This window comes from Budorcas taxicolor, chromosome 15 (assembly GCF_023091745.1).
Source record: "Budorcas taxicolor isolate Tak-1 chromosome 15, Takin1.1, whole genome shotgun sequence".
Classification (NCBI taxonomy): domain Eukaryota; kingdom Metazoa; phylum Chordata; class Mammalia; order Artiodactyla; family Bovidae; genus Budorcas; species Budorcas taxicolor.
Window position 1 is genome coordinate 42951215 of NC_068924.1, and position 18652 is coordinate 42969866.

General features: G+C 44.5%; 1 protein-coding gene across 2 annotated transcripts in view; it reads left to right on the top strand.

Annotated features, from left to right (window-relative positions):
• Positions 1-18652, top strand: part of SCUBE2 (signal peptide, CUB domain and EGF like domain containing 2) — a 69963-nt gene that overhangs the window by 32665 nt on the left and 18646 nt on the right. For both annotated transcript variants that reach the window (XM_052652443.1, XM_052652444.1), the window contains exons 10-16: positions 131-247; positions 1706-1828; positions 2239-2355; positions 2575-2661; positions 4318-4422; positions 6481-6636; positions 7038-7244. In XM_052652443.1, coding sequence (XP_052508403.1) covers positions 131-247; positions 1706-1828; positions 2239-2355; positions 2575-2661; positions 4318-4422; positions 6481-6636; positions 7038-7244 — 912 coding nt within the window. The remainder of the gene's footprint in view (positions 1-130; positions 248-1705; positions 1829-2238; positions 2356-2574; positions 2662-4317; positions 4423-6480; positions 6637-7037; positions 7245-18652) is intronic.

Genomic DNA, 18652 nt, shown 5'->3' on the forward strand with positions numbered 1-18652 from the left:
GGGAGAGCTGATAGGTAATTCTTCGTTGTTTTTGTTATCGGTCAGCAACTAGTGTTCTTATGAGCTTGTTTTTCTCTCCGCTTGTGCCTCAGAGTCAGTTTCAGCTCCTCTCTCCCTTTGACAATTACAGATGTGGATGAATGCTCTCTGGATAGGACCTGTGACCACAGCTGCGTCAACCACCCGGGCACCTTCACATGTGCTTGCAACGAAGGGTACACCCTCTATGGCTTTACCCACTGTGGAGGTGAGCAGAGTCCCTCTAGAGTCAGATGAGGCTGGGCCTTACTCCTAAGGTTTCCTGAGATCAGGGCCAGTTTTTCTAGCATGGGAGCTGGACTGGACATACCAGTCATTTAACAGTAGTAGAGAGTCCCTCAGTTCAAGGGAAGCATCTGCTGTGGGAAATCTTCTCACATTGATGCCTTTAATTCATCAAGTGTGAAATGGAGCAGAGAGAAGAGCTGAGCTCTTTTAGCAGTGAATGCTTTATGGACTTTATTGATGTTGTACTCAGAGAATGGAGGGTCTCTCAGGAGCTGATGCACTGTCTGCTGGAACTTCCCAACAGATAGTGAAGTCACAGTCCTCAGAGAGGCTTGGCGGTGCACCAACTGATTCCACAGTCTTACTGTGCATAGGGGCTGGCTGTGGGGCTTGGTTCGAGCTCTTTGAGCTGGTCTTTGTGCAGGTCTCTCAGCTGGAAGTGGGACCACGGACCCTATCTCTCTGCTCTGAGCCCTTGAAGCAACATCTTCTGATGTCTCATGACCTTACGGCCAAGTAGACTATAGCCCAAGTCGGATTTGGTGTCACTCTGCACCCGCTAATCATCAGATGCATTTAGCAATCTTTGAGAATGCAGATTCTGATTCTTATTCTAAATGGCTAGACTTCCAAGGTGATTTTGGGGATCTGAGGATATGGGAACCACAGGTCTAAGTATTTCCTACCCCATCCTTGTGTCCTGTGTCCTTAGGAAGAATGGATAGTAGTGATTTGTCATAAATAGTGTTGTTTCTTTTCTCCTCTTCAACACATACCTGTCATGGCTGAAGACATACTCTCCAGTCCATCAAGAAAGTTCAAGGAAATGTTTCCTGAATGTGAATATGTATCTGCGTTTTAGTTGGAGTCACCTTCCAACTTGGACCTAGTCTCAGGTTGATGGGGATTAATGCGCATCATTTTTCTTTTTTAATGCCAAAATTTTGACAGCATAACTGCCTCATTTAAAAAAATTTTATTATGTATTTATTTAGCTGCATCAGGTCTTCGTTGTAACACACAGACTCTCTAGTTGTGGCACGTGGGCATTTTTCTTATCTATACCTCAACTTTACGAATTATCAAGTGGGGAATCCTCAGTCTCTCTATCTCCCTTGGGATGTAAGTCAGGAAGACAGTGGAGTTTTAACCTGGGAGCCTGTGCTGTGGCTGAGTTGGACCCTGACTGTAGAGTGTGACCCTTTCTCAATACGCTCATTGGGGCAACTGTTTGGTCAAGAATGGAACTTGAGATCATCCTGTTGAGGCTTCTGCGAGGAAATCCACTGAATGGGGAGTGGGTCAGCTGGTGCCAAGTGCACGTTCCCTTAGTGAGTTTCAGTCACGTGACTCCCCTCCTGCTTCTTCCTTGATGGAGGGGTACTGTCAGCCGGGTCAGCGACAGACGCCTGTGACAGGAGAGTGTTTTACTTCCCAGACACCAACGAGTGCAGCGTCAACAACGGAGGCTGTCAGCAGATCTGTGTGAACACTGTGGGCAGCCACGAATGCCACTGCCACTCTGGGTACAAGCTCCACTGGAATAAAAAGGACTGTGTGGGTAAGAGTCCCCGCGGCTCAGGCTCAGTGCAGCCCAGCAGTTCTCTCCATGCCCCCTGGACCCGGCGTGCGCCGGCCAGTCCTCTACTGAACTCTCCTGCCCTCCGCTGCAGCAGCCCATCTTTAAATAGTTCAAAAACAGGAGATACTTTGCAGGCTCTTTGGTGTTTCCTTCTGTGCTTCAGCATAGGTTGGAACTCACTTCTGTTGGCTTTTCCCTATGAAAGGAATAGCAAACCAGAAGCTCCTTTCCCCGGGGGGTGGTGGGGAATAAGTGGCTGTCTGTGTTTTGGGCCGGGTGTTAGCGCGGCCTTCTTTGCTCAGGTCTTTGGTGTGTGGGAGTCAGCTGGCCTGGTCTCACCAGGAAGTGTCCTTCTCTTTCTGTAAGTGTCTGCATTTTGTCCTGTCTAGAGGTGAAGGGGGGCCTGCCCACTAGCCTGTCACCCCACGTGTCCCTGCAGTGCGGTAAGAGTGGCGGAGGCGACAGGTGCTTCCTCAGATGTCACTCTGGCATTCACCTCTCTCCAGGTGAGTGGGTCCCAGGCCCGGGGCCAGGCCTTCCTGGCTTGAGGTGTTGGAAGCCCTCACAGGTCTTCCCTGACCCCTGGAGGCCTGAGCTCTGAGACCCTGTGTTTTGGGGGTTTTTCTACTGGTTCACGTGGAGTGGGGGGAGGAAGGGACTCGAGCTTCCGGCAGGAGAGCCTGTAATCTCACCCACATGCTGACAATCCACCTTCTGTCTGTCAGGACTGCAAGAGGCCTATTCTGTCACCTGCGGCTCTTCCTCTCCTCTTGGGAACAAACAGCAAAAATCAAATGACTCCACTTTCGGGGGTAATTACCAAATCGGCGTGTTGTCTCTCGGGCTCACCGTGTTCAATGGGCTTCATCTGTGGGGTGCTGTTCTTGGGCGTTGGCTTTGTTTTCTTTTCTCCTAATCTCTGATGCCACGAGCATGATACAGAATGTTCTTGCCTGCAGCCTCGGCGCCTGCGATCTGACTCACCGCCTAGCAGACACTTACTGAGTGTCCACTCGCTTGGGAGGCTCTGTGCAACCCTGGTGGGTCATCATATTGGGCAGAGGGCCATGTAGCTCTGGGACCAGGAGACTCGGGTCTCCCCAGCTCCCGGTTCCATAGAGCCCCTCAGAGGCCCCCCTCAAGGAAACATGTACTTGGGGTGCAAGGCATTGGTGGAGACATGAGCATGACAGGGGAGCAAGGATCCTGTCAAGAGAAAGAAGCCCAAACCCTTTTTGGTTTATCAAAAGACAAAGAGTAACCTTTAAAGCTTTTCAGAGGCCTTGTTCTTCTAGATTTAGATGGGTTTGTGATGATGTCATGAGAATATCTAAATAAGGAAATGGTTCTAGATGTCCATACTATGTGTTTAAGCAAAGATAGAGGCTCAAAGCATGATAATAACAGCTTGTATGAGTTGATGGAGCAGTTAAAACATGTATGAGCTGATTTATTATAATCCACGCTATAGCCCTCTGGGGGTATTTTATTGTTATTTTTATTAACCAGATGAAGAAACTGAGGTTCAGAGAGGTGAAGTAACATATCCAAAGTGAGTCAGATGTGACATTAGTGGAGCCAGGATTTTGACCAGGCGCTCTGGATCCAGAGTCTTGAGCACTGTCCTTCGCTGCTCCTCTTGTCTGATGTTTGCATCCAGTCAGAGGGGACACTATGGTCTGTTTCACTTAGAGATTAAGGCCACCCTAAGGGTGGGCAAGCAAATCGTTAACAGTTATTCAGTTCTTACTATGTACCAGACAGGAGGCTAAACATTTTTTTGTTTCGTTTTGCATTACCTCATTTAGTTCTCATAACAGCTTTAGTAGTGTAGGGACTGCCTGTTTTATGGATGAGGACACTGAGGCTTAGGGAGACTAAGTAACCTGCTCAAGTTCTCATCACAAATCGAAGGGCTGGAATGTGAATCCTGGTCATTGGCTCCAGAGTCTAACACAAGGTTAAGACTGCCTGCGGAAGGAGAGCAGAATGTTCTGTGTGAGGCCCTCAGAGTAGGACCCTTGCTCCCTCACGGACCCTGAGGGTCCTGGCTGTGTTTAGTGATGCTGGCTTTGTCTGGACTGGTGGCTCCCTCGGCCCTGCCCTCCCCGGACGGGCTTATTGAGGAGAACCTGCTTGTCCATTTTTCTCCACTGTCTTGTCCAAATGTGAACTGGGGGATTCTGGTGACCTCATTTTTATCTCACTGCTGAGGCTGTTTTTGGCCCTTCCTTTGTTATGTTTGAGTGCTGGCTTCATCTTAGATGAAGGCCAAGTGTAACTCTTAGGGGACTCCTGGTGCCATTCATCCCAGGGTCATGGGTGCCCCCGGATCCCAGTCTTCCTTGCTCTCAGTGTAAGAGAGGGGCTCAGGGTATGCTTCCAGCAATGGACAATTGCCGTCACCCGCTGTGGTTTTCATTCCTTTGCCTCCAAAGGTAACCTCTCTCACTTGTTTCTTTCTGAAGATGTCGCCACCATCAGGACAAGTGTAACCTTTAAGCTAAATGAAGGCAAATGTAGTTTGAAAAAGGCTGAGCTGTTTCCTGAGGGTCTGCGACCAGTCCTCCCAGGTATGGAATCAGATGGCTGGTGCAGGTAGCGTGTCTGCATGCCGGGGAAGGGATCTGTAGCGAGCAGAGCCCTTCAGATGGGATCCTACCGTTCAGACTCTCTATGGACTCTCTTCTCAAGAGGAAGAAGACCCCTGCCTGGCAGCTCCATATGCCCCTGAGGTTACACATTAGGACTTCCTCTGCAGGGTACAGAGGGCGAACCTCTGGGGAAATCTGTGAGTTAATAGCAATCAATATGGGCTTAAGATGCAAGTAACTTGTGATCATATTGGGTTAAAATTTATAGATCTTAGAGTTTGCTTAAAATATAATCCAAAGAAATGAAAAAAGGTTTGGCTCAGAAAGGATCATCTTTGGTGAACAAAAATATCATATCCAGCTTTTCTGCTGGATCTCGTCTTTGGAGGCAGTGATGCCATTGGCTTCAGCAGAACAAATACTTTCCAAGTAGACCTGGCTTTATGGAAAGAGCAGAATCCAACATTCCTCTTTCTCCCCTAGCTCACATTTCCAGTATTAGTTCATAGAATAATTTTAGAGAATAAAAGAAAAATCAGGATTCATGTATTAGGGAGGGTTCTTTCCCTAGTCTACCCTCAAATAAATCATACAAACAAATAAAAGCATAGTCACTGTAGTCACATCTGGCTGCCTATTTTAAGTAACTAACCAAGATTAATTTGGGCACCTCCATTTGATGGAATTGGAGAAGGAAATGGCAACCCACGCCAATATCCTTGCCTGGGAAATTCCACAGACAGAGGAGGCTGGGCACTACAGCCCACGGGGTAGCAAAGAGTTGGACACAACTTATCAACTAAACAGCAACATTTGATTGAATATTACACAGCTATTAATTATAGGTTTTCTTGATGGACTATTATGCAGCTATTATTTATGGGTTTTCAAAGAACATTTAATGGCATTAGAAAATGTTGTAATAAAGATGAAAAAAAGAGTCACATTTTGTATATCTAATACAACCTAAACTGTGAAAAAAAAAAGCATAAGTAGAAGAAAAAGAAAACTCACCACGTCCTTATTAGTGGGTTAAATCTAGGTGGAAGGATGTTGAGTGATTTTAATTTTTTTGCTGAATTTTCCAAATTCCCCAATAGTGAGCATTTATACATTTAATCAGAGGGTGAAAGCATTATTTAAAGATAGATTTAGTCTTTAGTTCATTTAGTGGTATTATACTAATGTTAATTTCTTAGTTTTGATAAAGATACATGTAAATATAAGATGTTAACATCAGAGAACACTGGATGAAGAGTATGTGAGAACTCTGAGGACCCTCTCAGAAACTTTCCTATACATCTAAGCTTACTTCAAAATAAAAAAATTTAAAAATAGATATGGGAAAATAGAAAGTGAAAGAGGTTCAAAATGAACATCTGTTCAGTTTGAGATTTGAAGTGAGCCTTTTGAGAGGTAAGATGGATCTTTAGGGAAAAATTAATTTGCCTTCTCCTTCCTTTGACCCTGATGCCCTGCTGATTTGAACATCTTTATAATGTTAAGAGAAGAACATGACGCAGACAATTCATCAGTTCAGTGGAGATTAGTTCATTGTGTGAATAGTATGTGGACCTGGTCTTTGGTTCTGGTGAACAATCATTAGTCAAAAGATTCACTGGAAGTCATGGAATGAGGAGTGAGGGTCAGAAACGAGCATGTGCAAGGCCCCGCCTTACATAACACCTTCACTCCCGTCCTGTGTGCCGTCATGACTGTTTGGATCTGTTGATTTTCTTTGTGCCTTTGGTTCCCGTCTTCCACATGTGTAGCTGGGCATTCAGAAACATCCAGCATCTGTTCATGAAAATCAGTTTCGAGAGCTAAATGGTAAAGTTACATAGGAGGCAATACTGGCTCTTCAAGACTAGAATGTCGTCGTGCTCCAGGCTGAGGGCTTGCAGTGTCTTGGCATCTGGAGTTAATCATCTGGTCCCCTGAGAGCTGTTCTAATGAAATGTTTACAGAGTTTGAGCGAATGTTCAGCCGAGTGCTTTGCCAGGATTTGGCTTCCGATAATTTTGTTTCTCCATACAGAGAAGCACAGCTCAGTAAAAGAGAGCTTCCGCTACGCAAACCTTACATGCAGCTCTGGCAAGCAAGTCCCAGGAGGCCCTGGCCAACCGAGCGCCCCTAAGGAAATGTTTATCACTGTTGAGTTTGAGCTTGAAACTAACCAAAAGGAGGTGACAGGTTGGTTTGAAAATAGTCTCTGGTGCCAGGCTTCTTACAGCTTTCTCCTGTTTCTTTGCCTTTCGCTCTTCATCATTCTTGTGGGGGGAAATTGTACTTTCACTTAAGTATCTCCTGTTTTTTTGTTATTGTTGTTTGTTTACCCCCAAACTACACTGAATTGGTTTGGAACCTGATGATTTTATCTGCCTCATCAAAACTCAAAGCTACCATTTTGGCCAACAAATTTCTGTTTGAATCAAATACTGCCCAGCCTGCTAGGTGCCCAGCTCCACGTCTCTCCCCACACTGTCTGCAGGGGGCTGTGAGTGTTGGTAGGCCCTGCAGTCAGTCTAGACATAGTCCAGCAGACACGTACGGCAGCCTGAACTCCCCTCCACTGCACTCTCTGGTTTCTGCAGTGTCTTGTGATCTCAGTTGCATCGTAAAGCGAAGAGAGAAGCGGCTCCGGAAGGCCATCCGCACGCTCCGGAAGGCTGCCCACAGGGAGCAGCTGCACCTCCAGCTCTCAGGCGTGAACCTTGAAGTGGCTAAAAAGTCTCCCCGAACATCTGAACGCCAGATAGAGTCCTGTGCAATGGGCCAGGACCATGGAGGAAACCAGTGTGGTGAGTGGCCTGCTAGCCGGGACATTTTTACTAATAGAACTCTCTTGAGCTCCAAAAACACTAGGGGTAGCCATAAGCAAGTCTGGCCCATCCTTTCTCCCCAGGATCCTTCCAGAGAACTCCCAGGATCCCCACCCTCATTTGAAATCTACGCTTGGTATTGCCCTTTCCTACTGGATCAGGAGCCCCCGTCCACGAGGAATAGTGCCTGGCCCTAAGTAAATGTTGGTTGAGTCAAGGGATGGGATGGAAGAGGCAGGGCTGATGAGAAGAGAGGGTTATCCTTTAAGGATCTGAGGGACTGTGGTCTTCAAAGCGCTGTGGTCCCCTAGCTGGGGCAGGCCTGCAAATATAAGACATCATTGAGCCTTCTTGACACTCCACTCTCAACAGTTCCCCTATCATCTCCCTGTGGTTTGACCCATGGTGGCAGTTAACAAACTCCTGTCCATAATTTTGTGGAGGGGAGAGGCTAGGGATCCTCAGCTGCCTTATGAGATCCCGGAGGTATGGCCCAAGCTTCTGATGAAGTTCCAGGCAAGAGGAATCTGGGCAGGAGGTTCCAAGGTAGTCAGTCTTGAGGTGTGTTTGTTGTGAGAGATTGTTCTGGGCAATTATGGGAGACTCTACCGAAGGAGTCTTAGATAGGGGATAAGTAGGGTCTTACTTTATAGTAATAATGGTAATGATTTGAGGCTTCACCTGTGACAGGCATAACACTAAGCATTTTATGTACATTACTTCATTCAATCCTTATAGTCATCTGACCAGGCAGTATTATTATCTGCATTTTACAGAAGAGCAAACTGGAGTTCAGAGGGGTAAGTATTCTTGCTCAAGGTCACATGGATGGTCCTATTCCAAACCCTGTGCTCTGGTCCCAAAGAAAGGTGAATTTCAACAAGCAGACCCCTCCAGAGTAAAGTGATGTCCTTTCTAAAGTGTCATTAGAGGAACAAGGCCTGAGAAATGAAGCTTGAGCTAAGGAGTAATAAATCAGTGTTTCAAAAGAAGCAAAGCTAAGCCCAGAGGCACTTGTTCAGAAAAGTTGTCAGCAATAGCTCCACAGCCCTATTCTGTTGCTTTGGCAAAACATACTGGAGATCATGTGTAAAATCAAGTGGTAACTGTCTACCAGGGGCTGTTCTCAAATAGTCGTAACTCTCACTCCAGCTGACTCTCTTGCAAAAAAAAAAAAAGATAAAAACAACCTAGCTGGTTGATTTGTTCTCACTTAAAATTCGAAGAGTTCCAGTTTTCATACCAAAATGGTGATGAGAATTGGCCGTTGCTGCCCTAGTTTCCAGGGTGAGCTGCAGAAACTGTCAGGGACAGGCAGGTCTGTCCTGCTTCTGGCCTCAGAGCTGTATTACACCCCTCGTCTCCCAAGTGCTGCAAGCTTGCCAGGGAGACTTTATGGCCAGTTAAGAGTTCAGAAAAAGCTAATGTCAAGGGCCTTGTGGAACAACTCCCAGTGAGAATATTATTACTACTACTATGGGTATGCTTCTGGGGAATAAAGACCTCACGGTGAGGATCGGGAGTTGCTTAGCAGGGGCCTTATGACTGTGGCCACTTGTGGAAGACACACAGTACAAGGTTAGTGTGGCTGTTGTGTGTGTGAATGTGTTCCTGAGATGCTTGTCATACCGAGTTAGGTTGGATTTGCTTCTAAGAGAGGCCCTGTGTCTTGTCTCGAGAGCTCCCTCTAGCACTGGATGAATTTTATAGCCCTCAAGGTTCACCCTGTCTGACAGCAGCATTGACGATTTTACAATGTTAAGGAACACAGCCCAAGGAACTACCAGTGAAGCTTTGCTCCTGCTGGAGGGAGGAAGTGGGTATAAAGAAGGGTCAGTTGAGTTATTTGGAAAGGCTTTTTACCCAGCACACTCCTGGCAACGGCAAACCATGGTGTGTGTGTGTGTCTGTCTTATATTCCTGGTCGATTAACGCAGTTGTGTCTGACTCTTCCCAACCCCACGGACTGTAACCCACCAGGCTCCTCTGTCCGTGGAATTCTCCAGGCAAGAATACTGGAGGGGGTAACCATTCCGTTCTCCAGGGGATCTTCCCGATCCAGGGATCAAACCCACAGACCCACATCTCCTGCATTGCAGGCAGATTCTTTACCATCTGAGCCACCAGAGAAGTCCTGCATTAATGGTGTTAGAACCTCATAAAGACCAGGCTTACTAGTATATTTTGAACTCTGATACCACATGCAATAAAGACAAATGGAGGATAATTCTTTTGGGGAATTATTTTATATTTCTGGGACTTCTTTGGTAGCTCAGATGGTAAAGAATCTGCCTGCAGTGCAGGAGACATGGGTTTAATCCCTGGGTCAGGAATACCTGCAGTATTCTTGCCTAGAGAATTCCATGGACAAAGGAACCTGGTGAGCTACTGTCCATTTATGTTTCTAGAAAAGAGCCCAAGGAGTGTTTTGAGTCACCTAGAAGGAGAGATGGGACCATTATGTTTTTCCTTTAAAATATATATTTTTTTAGTTTTTAATTACCTAGAAGTGGTACATGTGTCAAATGATATAGAAATGTACACAGGATGGAAATTTTCCAATCAGCTTCTAACCTCACTCCCCAGAAATAATCACTGTCAATAGTTTGCTGTGGATTTTTCTACATCTGTTTTTATGCAGATATAAAAATGAAATTTTATTTATTCATTCAACAAATATTTATTGGGCACCAAATGTGTGCCAGGAACTATTCTAGGTGTTGGAATCCAGTAATGAGACGAAAGAGCAAAAATCTCAGCCCTCGCCAAGTTTAGAGTTCTAGAAGAGGGAGACAGACCACAAACCAATAGAGAAGAAAGTATATCCTGTAGCAAATGGTGGTGAGGGAGTGAAGAGCAGGTAAGCATGGAAGTGGAATAGAAAATGCCGAGGCGGGACTTCCCTGGTGATCCGGTGGTTAAGACTCCACGCTTGCAATGCAGGGGGCGCAGGTTTGATCCCTGGTCATGCTGTGCAGCACAGCCATAAAATAAAAATAAATAAATAAAAAAGAAAATGCCTGGGAAAGGGGAGGGGTGAGGAGGAAGGTACTCCGCCAAAATGCAGACTATGCTCAGGGGCTGTGGTCATTGAAAAGTGAAATTTGGGGAGAGATGTGAAGGATGGGAGGCACTAGCAGTGAGGACTTCTAGGGGAAGCATCCTAGGTAAAGGAAACAGCGAGTACTAAAACCCCGAAGCACTGAGGAGAAGGCCGGGATGAACAGAGCTGGGGAGAGGAGGGTGGAGGAAGAAAGTCAGAGCAGAGACAGAGGGCCAGAGCACGTGGGAAGTGGAAATTATGGTGAGGACTCCGAATCTGAGTGAGAGAAAAGCCTGAGAAGGGATTTTAGCAAAGTGATAACAAGGTTCTGACTTACGTTTGAAAAGGATAACTTTGGCTGCTGTATTAAAAACAGGCTGAATGTTTGTGTGTGATAAAACAGTAAAAAATATATCAATGCTATTTTAATGTACTGCATATTGTTTTTAACTACAGAGTAGATCATGGCCACCTTTCCATGCTAACAGAGGAGCTATAATACTTCTTTTAAAGCTTCCTGGTCTACGTTTGTTTTAAGACACCAGTATTTATTAGCCATACTCCTGAGGGTGACATTTAATCAAGCTATTCCTAATTTTTCTATTACCAACAATGCTGCAGTAAATATTCTTTTTGTGCACAGACCAATATTTCTGGAAGGCAGACTTGTAGATGTTTAATTGCAGGTCGAAGGATGTATGTGTTTAAAACTGAATCAGTTCAGTTCAGTCGCTCAGTTGTGTCTGACTCTTTGCGACCCCATGAATTGCAGCACGCCAGGCTTCCCTGTCCATCACCAACTCCCGGAGTTCACTCAGACTCGCGTCCATCGAGTCAGTGATGCCATCCAGCCATCTCATCCTCTGTCGTCCCCTTCTCCTCCTGCCCCCAATCTCTCCCAGCATCAGAGTCTTTTCCAATGAGTCAACTCTTCGCATGAGGTGGCCAAAGTACTGGAGTTTCAGCTTTAGCATCATTCCTTGCAAAGAACTCCCAGGGCTGATCTCCTTCAGAATGGACTGGTTGATCTCCTTGCAGTCCAAGGGACTCTCAAGAGTCTTCTCCAACACCACAGTTCAAAAGCATCAATTCTTCAGCACTCAGCCTTCTTCACAGTCCAACTCTCACATCCATACATGACTACTGGAGAAACCATAGCCTTGACTAGATGGACCTTAGTTGGCAAAGTAATGTCTGCTTTTGAATATGCTATCTAGGTTGATCATAGCTTTCCTTCCAAGGAGTAAGCGTCTTTTAGTTTCATGGCTGCAGTGATTTTGGAGTCCAAAAAAATAAAATCTGACACTGTCTCCACTGTTTCCCCATCTATTTTCCATGAAATGATGAGACCGGATGCCATGATCTTTGTTTTCTGAATGTTGAGCTTTAAGCCAACTTTTTCACTCTCCTCTTTCACTTTCATCAAGAGGCTTTTTAGTTCCTCTTCACTTTCTGCCATAAGGGTGGTGTCATCTGCATAGCTGAGGTTATTGATATTTCTCCTGGCAATCTTGATTCCAGCTTGTGCTTCTTCCAGTCCAGCGTTTCTCATGATGTACTCTGCATAGAAGTTAAATAAGCAAGGTGACAATATACAGCCTTGTCGGACTCCTTTTCCTATTTGGAACCAGTCTGTTGTTCCATGTCCAGTTCTAACTGTTGCTTCCTGGCCTGTATACAGATTTCTCAAGAAGCAGGTCAGCTGGTCTGGTATTCCCATCTCTCTCAGAATTTTCCACAGTTTAGTAAAACTGAATAGATACTGCTAACTCAGCCTCCAAAAACATACTAATATATACTCCCTCCAACATTGTGATTGAGTGCTTATTGCCCCACATCATTGGTAACATGGATTATATTTTATTGATCTTTTTAATTTTTGAAAATCTGATAAGTAAAAATGATGATCATTTGAACTTGTGTTTTTTTGATTATTAGTAAAACTGAGCATGCTGTCATATGTCTATGGCCATTTTGATTTCCTCTTCTGAGAATATCCATTTTCTTTAGCTATTTTTCCATTGAAGTTTTTGTTTTTCCAACATAATTTTAAAAAAATAAAATTTAAGACCCCACGTTTTATCAAAGAACATAGTCACTTCTGACCAAACATTTTCTTTCTTATAATAATTTTATATAGTAAAGTCTCATTATTTTGGCATTTGAGGACTTTGAGGACAGCCCGCTCTCCAAGTGATCTTTGTACCATCAAAGGTCTTTGTACCATCTGTGATCAATTTTAGCAAGATGGCAAAAAAAAAAAAAAGCAATTATATTCTCCAAGGAACAAATTCATCAAGCTCATAGTAATTCATAAAGTCCTTTGTATCTAAAGAAAAATTAATAATGACTTGGATTTCTCTTTTTCTTTCATAGCTATTTATCCTTTCATAAAGGATACATTATTTAAAGAATATACTTGCTAAAGTATAAATTTTTATATTTGATTATTTTGAAACTTGCTGAAATTTTGAAAAGACAACCCAGACAACTGGCAAACTGGGAAGTATTCTAGTGCCTGGGTCCTTGGGAAACTAGAAAAGTTTAATTCAAATTTTAATAGTAGTAGCTTTTTTCTGCAGCAATTGGGAAAAATTAATTCAAGTAGAATTTATTGAGATCCCACTCTGTGCCACAAAAAGAACTTGGGATGAAGCAGTAAGAATATAATGGGTGAAAACCATGCTTTTATGAAGTTCACATTCTAATGGAGAGAGATGGGTAATCAAAAAGTAAAGGAAACGATAGTTTCATGAAGTATAAGTGCTACTGAACATAATAGAACAGAAAGTGTCAGAGGGGAGGAGAGACTTCTACTCTTTCCAGGGTATTCAAGGAAGGCTGTCAGAGCAGGTTGCGTGTGAGCTGAGACCTAAGTCAGAAGGAAGAACTGAGCATGCAAACCCAATGGAGGCAGGGGGCGCTTGGACAGAGGAGACAGCAGCATGTGCAAAGGGCCTGAGGCAGGGAGAAGCCAGGTATTTTCGTCTTGATTTTTTCAAAGCTGAGAAATTATTTGGAATTGAGCAGGTGGAAAATTTCTGTTTTAAATCAAGGAAAATGTAAGTGGTATATTAGCAATATAGACCAATATTAAACTAATATTTATCACCTAGACTTGATAGGAAATTCCTTTAATTAAAAAAGTTTAAAAAACATAATTTAGTAAAATGTTGACATCTATTGAACACTTAATGCATTCAACCCTTTGTTAAGCACCTTACTTCTGTGCGTGTTTAGTCACGTCAATCACGTCTGACTTTTTGCGACCCTGTGGACTATAACTGACTAGGCTCCTCTGTCCATGGGACTCTCCAGGCAAGAATGCTGTAGTGGGTTGTCATGCCCTCCTCCAGGGGATCTTCCTGACCCAGGGATCGAACCCGAGTCTCTAATGTCTCCTGCATTGGCGGGTGGATTCTTTACCACTAGTGCCATGTGGGAAGCCCTAAGCACCTTACACGACTCTTCTAATTTAGTCCTTGTCACAAGTCTATTCTGCATCATACCATTTTTATAGATAAGGAAACAAAGGCATGAGAAGGTAAGCAGTTTTCTCAGTCTCATGCAGCAAGCAAGTGGCAGAGCCAGGATTCAAATTCGGGTCTGACTCAAGAGCCCATGTTCCTAACTCTCAGTTTGAATACTCTCACCTCTCCTGGGTACTGTGTATGCCTTGTGATTATCCTGAGTGAGTGAGTGAAGTCGCACAGTCGTGTCCGACTCTTTGCGACCCCATGGACTGTAGCCTACCAGGCTCCTCTGTCCATGGGATTTTCCAGGCAATAGTACTGGAGTGGATTGCCATTTCCTTCTCCAGGGGATCTTCCTGACCCAAGGATCGAACCCGGGTCTCCCGCACTGTAGACAGATGCTTTACCGTCTGAGCCACAATACCCAACTGATATGGAGAGTCTTCTGTGGGCCAGCTTTGTGGTGGGTGCTGAGGAGGACTGAATAAGTAAGATAGCATCCCTCAAGTCATAACCCTCCCAGGGAAAAGTCAGAGAAGGCTTCCCCAAAGAGGGAAAGCCTTGGTGAGCTTTAAAGGGAGCACAGATGATGCATAAATGGGTAGAGGAACAGCCTTGGAGAGTGAGGACCAGCCAGATGTGCACAGGGGATCTTTGGCAGTTCAGTATTACTATCCCTGGAGTGGAAGGTGGGATGTGATGGGCAGCAAGGCTAGTGGGAAAAACATGGCCAAGTCATGAGAGACCTTGAATATGTTTATCTGTAGGTGACAGGTATCATTAGAGGCTTTAATCAGGGAGCATAAGGTCATATGTTTATTCTAGAAAGAGCTCTCCAACTGAACTGAGGGTCAGGACTGGAGGCAGAAAAACCTATTTGGGAGCTTCTGAATGCTTTGCATAAGAGATACTGAGAACATGAAGGCACTAGATGGAATAGAAAAGCAACAGTGGATTAGAGAAATATTCAGGAGGAGACGTGAACAGCATTTGGTGATAAATTGGACTGGGGACTGAGACGAGGAAAGGGTTGGGGTGAGCTCAGAGGTTTCTGACTTAGCCTCTGATTTGCATTTTCTTCCCATACATCCCCCATCTTACCCAGCCCTGTTTCAGATGCAGGAGGCACCGACAAAAAGCCTATGGGTTGGTTGAATGGTAAGATGAATGTGATCACTGGGGAAGAAATAATCAAAAGATTTATAGGAAAAGTGGGAAAAAAATGGGCTCTTGAGAGGGCATGAGAAAGAATGAAAACTCATATACAGAAAGGGAGACTGAAGGCTGAATTTGAGTTGAAGACACTGAAAAGTGCAGGTTGGCAAGTCGAGGAGGTTTTTGAGGCAGGGAGTGAAGCAGTTAGAGAAGTACTTTAGGAAGGTGAATCTGTTAGTAATAACAGAGCTGGGGCCAGGAGGAATGGCCAGCCAGGGAGTGCACTGGAAGGTTATTGCAGTAATCTAGATATGAGATGGTAAGGAGCAAAGGACACTAGTGCCATAGGGATAAAAAATCGGGGACAGACAAAAGGGACCCAGGTATAGGGTGCTGCAGCAGGGAGAAGAGAAGTCTGGGATAATGTGGTTTGGAGCCTTGGTGACTGGGAGTATAGAGATGCTGTTTATAAAGAGAGTAAAGTCAGAGGGGTAGGAAGGCTTGGACAGGGGGAGGGAAGAGAAGCATTCCCCCTGGGAAAGTAGAATTTGAGTTGCAACAAGACTCCTAGGCAGAAATGTCCACAGGAAGGTTGGAGTCTAGGAAAATGACGTCACCTCTCCATGTGTAGACTGACCCCCCTACCCTGCATCTGTCCACACTGCTCTGACTTGCCTCCTGTTAAAAGGGATGAACAGCCCACGCTGCTTCCTAAGGCCCACTCTTCCCCTGGGGCTCCAGGGCCCATTCCTTCTCACCATCTCAAGAGCAATGTTCCGGCTTTTGTCCCCACCGACCCTGCATCTCAGAATTCTCCTTCTCTACTGGATCATTTCCAACAGCACACAAACCTACTCCAGTCTTAAAACCTGCACAAATCCTCCTTTGACTTCTTTTGCTTGTCTCCAGATCCTGCCTCCTGTCTTTGACCCCCTTTCAAGCAAAACTCCTTGAAAGACTTGTCTAAATTCCCTGTCTTTGCTCCCTCATCGACCATTTTCTCCACCACCCTAACCAACCTGGCTTTCATTCCCAATGTCTTCAGGGGAACCGCTTTTCCCAAGGTTTCTAACAACTTCCATGTTACCAAATCCATTGCCAGCTGTCACCCAGACTCTGCTGAGCCCTCCCTCCTCCCGGAAACTCTCCTCATGGGTTCACATACCACACACCTCTGGTTCTCTTCCTGCTTCACTGACTGCTCCCTTTTCATTTCCCATACTGGGGATCCCCTAATTTTTTATCTCTACACATCAGGGATCCCAGGTCTCAATCCTCCATGCCCATCCCTTATTTTTTTTTTTTTTACTCTCTTCAATGACCTCATTCAGCACTGCAATAGCTTTAAATACCAGCATATGCTGGTGACTCCCAAACTGCCCTCTACAACTCACATGCCTACACACAAACACACACACAGTGAAATACTTTTGAATTTATGAATGTTTACTTATTTTAAAATTATATACTTATACTATTGCCTAATATATTGTATACATCATTTAAAAAAAAAAAGAGATACAGATTAAATAAACAAAATTTTAAATAGCTGGCTAGCCTCTGAAGGCACCATGCTGGCAACTCAGCAAGGTTTATTGTTAACGGTCGTGGCTGTAAATCATTTTTTTCAAATAGTCTTTTTGTTCATTGCTTCTAAGAGTCGAGCACGACTGAGTGACTTCACTTTCACTTTTCACTTTCATGCATTGGAGAAGGAAATGGCAACCCACTCCAATGTTCTTGCCTGGAGAATCCCAGGGACGGCGGAGCCTGGTGGGCTGCCGTCTATGGGGTCGCACAGAGTCGGACACGACTGAAGCGACTTAGCAGCAGCAGCAGCAGCAGCAGCAGTGTTTTGGCTCACTTCTTGTCAGAGCTGATTAAATCGTCACTGTTTATATCTTGGGATATGGTTTGACAAGAGCTGGTATCAGGAGAACAAGCTGTGTCAGTTCTGCGCTTCCCTGGGGCTCACCTGCACCTGCAGCCCTGGTCCTGCATCATGGGTCCCAGATTTCTACAAGAATTGTTGGAAGCTGCTTTCTACTTCCCGATGGTTTGTTCGTTTGAGACCAGATAATATAATCAGGAAACCTGTTCAACGAGGCCTAATTGAAATTCTTCTCAAGACACGGAAAAGCAGTCAGTCAGTTAGTGCCTCCCCACTCACAGGTCTCTTTCTTGGGGACTTTGTGTCTTCACATGTGTGTCTGACTTGTGGAGATGTGGACTGACTGAGGGGCCAATCTCTCTTCTTTTTTAAACAGAAGAACTTTAATATATATATATATATATATATTTCAGTTTTATTGAGATATAATAGACATACAGCAAAGTATAAGTTTAAAGTGTGCAGCATAATGATTTGACTTACATGCATCATGAGATGATTACCACAGTAAGTTTAGTGAACATCCATCATATCAAATATTTATAGCACTGAAGAAAGAGGAAAAAAAATGTTTCTCCTTGTGATGAGAACTCTTAGGGTTTACTCTCTTAACAACTGTCGTGTATAACATACAGCAGTGTCAATTATATTTATCATGTTGTACATTATATTCCTAGTACTTATTTATCTTATAACTGGAAGTTTGTACTTATTGACCACCTTTATCCAATTTCCCCTTCTGCTACCCTGATCTCTTTTTCTGTGAGTTTGTTTGTTTGTTTTTGAATTATAGCTGACCTATGCATTGGAGAAGGAAATGGCAACCCACTCCAGTGTTCTTGCCTGGAGAATCCCAGGGGCAGGGAAGCCTGGTGGGCTGCCGTCTATGGGGTCACACAGAGTCGGACACGACTGAAGTGACTTGGCAGCAGCAGCAGCACAGCACTGTGTTAGTTCCTGGTACATGACATAGTGATTCGATATTTCTATATATTTCAAAATGATTACTGTGGTAAGTCTGGTTTAGATGCTAAACCAATGAACCTTTCTTTATGTCTTATTTTTTAGATAAAATTTAATATGCATAGATGTGAAAATGCTTTGTAAACTGCTGAGGTGTAGTATTCTAGCTTGGAGACCACCAGCATGACGAATGCCCTCTCAATACCAACACTTGCATGGCCCCAAAGTTTCTTAAACTCAAATGTCTAAACAAAACCTTCTCTTCTCCTCCCTCACTCCACACCAAAACCCTCATCTCTGTAACTGGCTTCCCTGTGTCCTCAGTTGCTCTAGTTTTCTTGAGCTCTCTTGTCCTGTCATGCTCCTTATTGGATCCGTTAGCAAATCCTGTCAGATCTGCCTTTTTACCTGAGTCTAACTAGTTTTCTCTTCCTCTGTTTCCACTACTCTGTTCCAAACCACCACCATCTCCTGCCCAGTCTATTGCAATGGGCTCTGAATTGTTCACATTACCCTTGCCTGCCTTCCATCTGTTCTCCGCACAGCAGCCAGAAGATCTTTCAGAAGCATAAGTCAGATCATGTCCCTGCCCCATTCAAAACCTTCAGCACACTTTGAGTAAGAGCTAATTTCCTTACCAAGACCTTCAAGCATCTATGTAATCTGCCCCTTGCTTGCTTTTAGAGCTCATCTCCTATCACTTCAGCCCCTTTCACTATGTTCTTGCTGCACTGGTTTTTTTGCTATCAGGCAAGACCATTGCAAAACTGTTTCCCTCATTTCACTCTGATCTCTGCTCACAGAGGCCTTTCTGGGCTATTCTTCTAAAATAGCATTCATGCAGACCACTACTCTTTGCCTT